This window comes from Apis laboriosa, unplaced genomic scaffold (genome assembly GCF_014066325.1).
Source record: "Apis laboriosa isolate Shangri-la unplaced genomic scaffold, ASM1406632v1 scaffold33_cov142, whole genome shotgun sequence".
NCBI lineage: Eukaryota > Metazoa > Arthropoda > Insecta > Hymenoptera > Apidae > Apis > Apis laboriosa.
The window spans coordinates 425,236-432,708 of NW_025222887.1; the positions used below are offsets into that span (position 1 = coordinate 425,236).

The 7,473-nt window shown below is 21.9% G+C and overlaps 1 protein-coding gene across 1 annotated transcript; it reads left to right on the forward strand.

Annotated features, from left to right (window-relative positions):
* The first annotated feature begins 324 nt into the window (after positions 1 to 324).
* LOC122714610 (transitional endoplasmic reticulum ATPase TER94) lies at positions 325 to 6,786 on the forward strand. Its single transcript, XM_043936094.1, has 13 exons — positions 325 to 477; positions 1,568 to 1,924; positions 2,607 to 2,799; positions 2,871 to 3,105; positions 3,175 to 3,308; positions 3,385 to 3,633; positions 3,711 to 3,875; positions 3,965 to 4,087; positions 4,203 to 4,415; positions 4,477 to 4,785; positions 4,879 to 5,040; positions 5,648 to 5,802; positions 5,968 to 6,786. The coding sequence occupies exons 1-13, from the start codon at positions 461 to 463 to the stop codon at positions 6,056 to 6,058; spliced, it is 2,403 nt and encodes an 800-aa protein (XP_043792029.1). The 5' UTR covers positions 325 to 460; the 3' UTR covers positions 6,059 to 6,786.
* Positions 6,787 to 7,473: the final 687 nt, after the last annotated feature.

Genomic DNA, 7,473 nt, shown 5'->3' on the forward strand with positions numbered 1-7,473 from the left:
ATTATCTAATGAATATAGCATAAATTTAAAATTAACAAAAAGAAAAATTTTAAATATAAGTTTATATTTATTTAAAAAGTTGTACACATGGATTTAGTACAAATATTTCATTTCATTTAAACTTTATTTTAATATATATTAATCTTTATATATTCAGAAAAATAAAAATAAAAATAAAAAATAAGTAAAAGTTATTCAAAGTATTTTAATTATCTTTATAATAATTAATAAAATTATTAAAAATATATGTATAATAATAATATATAACATAAAATGATGAGTTTTTTTGTAAATCTGCCTTTAGATTTTGATTCAACAATGGGGAGTTTAATGCAAGCCATGAAAGTTCAAATGAGAATGTTCATTGGACTGACTATAGGTGTTGCTGACTCGTACGTGTTACGATACTGAGTTCTGATCGTTGTCTGTGCATTTTCTTTTGCGTTAAATCAAGTGAATAATGGGCGAACCAAAAAGGTAAGTTAATTTAACAGAAAAAGCGTTTAATTAGGTAATACTTACAATAATTTAATTCTTATACTTCAATTTTCAAACGTGAAATATGCAAATAATATCCATCCATGCTGGCTTCCAATTTTACGTTGTCATCATGTCGACGCAACGCGTCTTTTTATAGATTCTTATAAAAGTAAATAACATTTATTAAATTTTATATTGTAAAAAGTGATTGTATCTTATAAACTATTATTTTTTTTTTTAAAGAATAGTTCATAATATACAAATCGTGCTTATCACTTTTGTGTGCCGACTGTTCATGGCGAATACTATATCGAATATGACAAAGAAATTTTTATTAATGATTTATTTTTTTACTATGACATTTATTGATTCCATAATGAATTTTTAATAAAAATAAAAATTATTTATATTTTAAGATAAATGTATATATACATATATATATATGTCATATGTATGAAATTGAATATATTTGTTTTAAAATTAATTATTAACTTTACTATTTGATAATAATTATTGATATGAATATATATTGTATTTATCACGTGATATTATTATAATTAAATATTTTAAAAATACTTTTTTATGACTTAATGAATATACTTTATATTTTAATTTTTATAATAATAAAATATAAAAAATCAAATATTTTCATTAAAATGTATGTATTATTATAAATATATATATATTTATAAATTATTATAATTTATATAAACAGATTAGAAAATTCAATTAATTTTTATAGTTTGTATTATTAAATAATAAATACATAATAATTTATATTAAATGTTAAATATATATATAATAATTTAGTGATAATAATTTATATTATAATTATTTATTATATCTAAAATAGTAATCAGATATGAATTGTATTGTAATTATAAAAAAAAAAAAAAAAGTTAATCCTATTAATAAATAAAACAATTCAAAGTTTAAAATTATGTTGATTATAATCTAAATGATTACGTAATATAAATGCTAGTAAATTAAATTTAAATTTTTTATTTGTATAAATATTATATAAATTTTATTTAATAATTTTATTATTATTATATTTAAATTAATAAAATGCATTATGTTATAACAGTGAAGATTTGGCAACAGCAATCCTTCGAAAGAAGGACAAGCCAAATAGATTATTAGTGGATGAAGCTATTGCAGATGACAATTCTGTTGTGGCTCTGTCTCAAGCAAAAATGGATGAATTACAACTTTTCCGAGGAGATACAGTATTGTTGAAAGGAAAAAGACGCAAAGAAACTGTATGCATTGTTCTTTCTGATGATACTTGTCCCGATGAAAAAATTCGTATGAACCGTGTTATAAGAAATAACTTACGTGTACGTTTAAGTGACGTTGTCTCTGTACAAGCATGTCCAGAAGTTAAATATGGAAAACGTATTCATGTACTACCAATGGATGATACAGTAACTGGTCTTACAGGGTAAATTAATAATTCTTAAAGAAATATAATAATTATTCATTTTTTATATTTAAATATATTACTTTTGATATTTTTATGTTTAAGCATATGATTTTTTGCAATAATAATTTTTATTTTGATTATATATATTTTTAATATATAAAATTAATAAATTAACTTAAAATCAAGATTTAATTTTAATTATTTATTATTATTTTTTAGTTTTATCTCTCATTTTAATAATTATCTTTATCCATATCTTTATCATCCATATAATTATAATTATTTTATTCATCATTATTTCATTTATAAAATAAATCTTATATAAATAAATAAATTAATATTATTTATTTTATAAATTATTCATTTATAATTTTAATATATAAATATGATGATACATATATTTTTAACATTTCATAATAATTATAAAAATATAGTTGATATTAAAAATTTATTAAATGATATAGAAATATAATTATGAATTATGAAATGTATTAAAAAATATGTTTAAATAGAAAAATATTTAGAATTTTATGATAATAATTATATGAAACATAAAGTTTAATGTATTTTGTATATAAAAAGAAAATAAATAATTTATTATTCATTATTTACTAATAATTTATTTATTTAACATTTTTTAATTTTTTAGTTTATATAAACATTATTTATAATATAATATATATCTTATTTTTTGTTGTAGAAACTTATTTGAAGTATATTTAAAACCATACTTCTTGGAAGCTTATCGTCCTGTTCATAAAGATGATAATTTTATTGTACGTGGTGGTATGCGTGTTGTAGAATTTAAAGTAGTAGAAACAGATCCTGGACCATTTTGTATTGTAGCTCCTGATACAATTATTCATTGTGAAGGTGATGCTATTAAAAGGGAGGTTAGTTAAATAATTTTTTAATGATCGTTTATTTATTTTTATTATAATACAAATATTCAAAAACATTGTAGGAAGAAGAAGAGGCATTAAATGCTGTAGGTTATGATGATATTGGTGGAGTTCGTAAACAATTAGCTCAAATCAAGGAAATGGTAGAATTACCTTTAAGGCATCCATCTTTATTTAAAGTTATTGGAGTTAAACCACCTCGTGGTATTCTTTTATATGGGCCACCAGGCACTGGAAAAACTCTTATTGCTCGTGCTGTTGCAAATGAAACAGGAGCATTCTTCTTTCTTATTAATGGTATGTTAATTTAAAAAAAATTTTTTTTTTTTTTTTTTCATAGAATATTAATATTTATTCTGTTAAAAGGTCCTGAAATTATGAGTAAACTTGCGGGAGAGTCGGAAAGTAATTTAAGAAAAGCATTTGAAGAAGCTGAAAAAAATTCACCAGCTATAATTTTCATTGATGAACTTGATGCAATTGCTCCAAAAAGAGAAAAGGTTTCTATGAATTATTTTGTTATATAATTCACAAATTAATTGTATAATTAATATTATATTATACTGTTAAATTTAGACTCATGGAGAAGTAGAAAGACGCATAGTATCTCAGCTATTAACTTTAATGGATGGCATGAAACAAAGTTCTCATGTTATTGTAATGGCTGCTACTAATCGACCTAATAGCATTGATCCAGCATTACGTCGTTTTGGTCGTTTTGATAAGGAAATTGATATTGGAATACCTGATGCTACTGGTCGTTTAGAAATTTTACGAATTCATACAAAAAATATGAAACTTGCAGATGATGTTGAATTAGAAGAGGTCTATATTATTAAATTTGAAATTCTTGAATTATTAATTTTCATATAATATTTTACTAAATTAACATATTTGTTTAGATTGCAGCTGAAACACATGGGCATGTAGGAGCAGATTTGGCTTCGTTGTGCTCTGAAGCAGCGTTACAACAAATTCGAGAAAAAATGGATCTTATTGACTTGGAAGAAGAACATATAGATGCTGAAGTTTTATCTTCTCTTGCTGTCACTATGGATAATTTCAAAGTAATTAATTTATATATATTAAATCTTGAAATATTTTCACAAATGTATATTAATTTTTATAAATAATATTATGTTTCCCTCTAATTTAGTATGCTATGACTAAAAGTAGTCCAAGTGCCCTACGAGAAACTATTGTGGAAGTTCCAACTGTTACATGGGATGATATTGGAGGTTTACAAAATGTTAAAATGGAATTGCAGGAATTGGTACAGGTAAGACAATTATTAAATATATATTATAAAAAAATATAGCAGTATATAATATATATGTAATATATTATATCTATTTAAATTATAAGATAAAATAATTATTTTTTTTATTATATAGTATCCTGTTGAACATCCAGATAAATTCTTGAAATTTGGTATGCAACCTTCCAGAGGAGTATTATTCTATGGACCTCCTGGTTGTGGTAAAACATTACTTGCTAAAGCAATAGCAAATGAATGTCAAGCAAATTTTATTTCTGTAAAAGGTCCAGAATTATTGACTATGTGGTTTGGTGAATCTGAAGCGAATGTTAGAGATGTTTTTGATAAAGTAAGTATTTTAAATTCAAAAAAATAAAGAATTATTTCATTTATTGTTATTAAACTTATAGGCAAGAGCTGCAGCTCCTTGTGTATTATTTTTTGATGAACTTGATTCTATTGCTAAATCTCGTGGTGGCACATTAGGAGATGCTGGTGGAGCAGCAGACCGCGTAATAAATCAAATTTTAACAGAAATGGATGGTATGGGAGCAAAAAAAAATGTATTTATCATAGGAGCTACTAATCGTCCTGATATTATTGATCCCGCTATTCTACGACCTGGTAGATTAGATCAGTTGATTTATATACCATTACCAGATGAAAAATCTCGAGAAGCAATTTTTAGAGCTAACCTCCGAAAATCACCTGTAGCAAAGGTACAAGAAATTAAATAAATTCATATTTTTAATAAGATTTTATGTTTTGTTTTAACTGTTGCTTAATTACATTTTTAATATTTAATATTATAGGATGTAGATTTAAGCTATATAGCTAAAGTAACACATGGTTTCTCGGGTGCTGATATAACAGAAATTTGTCAACGTGCATGTAAACTTGCTATTAGACAAAGCATTGAAACTGAAATTCGAAGAGAAAAAGAACGTGCTAGTAATCCATCTGTATCTATGGATGTAAGTAATGTTTGATATATTTTATTTGTATGAATTTAGATAATTATTTTAATTGCTGTAATGTTAAAATAAATGTTATATTAAAATTGTATTTACTGAAAAAAAAATGTTAATAATTATTACAATATCAATTTTAAATGTAAAATGTATTTTTCAAATAATATAAAAAAAATAAGTCTCTTTTATATTAAATGTTTTCAATAATTATAAAATATTTAATTTTTGTTCTGGATAATAATGTTTTATATATTACAAATATAGAATATCATATATATATAATAACATAATAATTAAAATTTTTTTTCTTTAATAATATAATAAAATTATAAAAATTCAAAATAGGCAACTTAAAAAATAAATATTTATTTATTATCAAAATTTTTGAAAATATATCAAAAAAATATATTTTCAGCTTTTTATAATTAATAAATTTTAATAATTATTTTATGCATATAAATATTTAAATAATTATGAAAAGATTAAAATAAAACTTTTACACTTAAAAATATTTTATTATTTATATGAAGTCAATTTTAAATTAATATTGTATTTTACTTTTAGTAAAATATAATTTATTTAATATTTTCATTATTTTTACATATTAAAGATGGATGAGGATGATCCTGTACCAGAAATAACTAGAGCTCATTTTGAAGAAGCAATGAGATTTGCACGACGTTCTGTATCTGATAATGATATTAGAAAATATGAAATGTTTGCACAAACACTTCAACAATCTCGTGGATTTGGCAGCAATTTCAGGTAAAATATGTAAATTATTTAAATGTTTTTTAAAAATTTTATAATATATATTATCTTTGTACATAAATCAATATTTAAATAAAATTCAGTTCATGATCAAATATTTTATCTAAAATATATGAACTTACATTTGCTTTATAATAATAAATAAAATAAAATTTATAGATTTCCGCAAAGTGGAACAAGTGGTACTCAAGACACAACACAAGGTGATCAAGCCTTCCAAGATGATGGAGATGATGATCTTTACAGCTAAGTCTTCATGTCTGTGTACCTCATTACAGTGAGCATACGACAAAAGGGCCTGTCTATTCTGCAGAAAATACTTTGTGTTTATAAACACAAATTTTACAGAAAAATAATTCTAAGAAATTGATAATACAAAAATATATAAATCTAATTCAATACTGATATTCTGTGTAAGTATATGCAATTTTACGTATATAATTAGGGTAAATTTTAACTAAGCAAAACTAAATATACAAAAATGTAATAATGAAACGACATTTTTTAATATTAAAATTAAACAAGGGAAATATATAATTGTGAAAGTTGTATTAATAAGATTACATGAATATTTAATTTCATTTTATATGTATAGATAAAATGAAATATAATTCGTTGATTATTAATTTATATAGTGCATAACTGCCCTAATCTGATACGTTATTTTGTATATACATTACATAGAATTATATATGAATTTTTTTGTTGTTCATAAGTTTTTCTATGTAATTTTATATTTGAGTTATTCACATAAAAATGTAATTCTGATTCTGTAACAGTGTTATAATTTTTTCAACTGATTTAGAGATAGACTCTTTTGCTACGTTGTCACTGTATTTAATTACATTTCATTGTTCATACTCTGAGATTACAGATTAATGTGAGAGTTTATGCAATGTCAGTGAAATTGTTGGAAAATGGTGATGTGTATTGGTGAATTTGCAGTCTGCTTGTAGTAGTAAATTTATTTACAAATTACCAAAGAATCTCTTAAAACCTTTCATTTTAGAATAAAGTGTTAAAATTATTCATTTTTATCGTATTTCTATAATTATATAAAAAATGGAATCTTAAATCAAACAATTTAAATTTTCGGATAAATTTTATTAATTATTTTGGAAATATGTTGCTTATTTTTACATTTATAATAATGCATTGTCAAATTATTCGTATTAGATAAAATTATTTATTATTTATTTTCTTGCAAACTTTAATACTAATTATGAAATATCATATTTTTAACTATAATTAACTTAAGTTTTCTTCTATACATTCTTTTTAAATATTTATTAAAATATTTACATAGATACTGAAAACAAATGTAAAGAACAAGTGGAACTAAATAATTTTTTTAAATAATGTTGTTATACTTTGCATTTGCAACTTAAATAATTAATTCATTTTTTTTTTTATTTGATTTCATTTAATCGTTTGTTTTTATTTTCTTAAAAGTATATACTAATGTTGTAAAATTTCTCAACTTTATTTAGTAATACTTTCAGTGGAATTATAATGACACATTTTTAAAACATGAAACTTAGAATTGCATTAAATTATAAAATAAATAAAGATTATCATAATAGAATATTTTATTATATAAAAATTTAATATCATATTCAATAACATAATTATTTCATAATACAAAATTTAGAAAGATTAAATGTT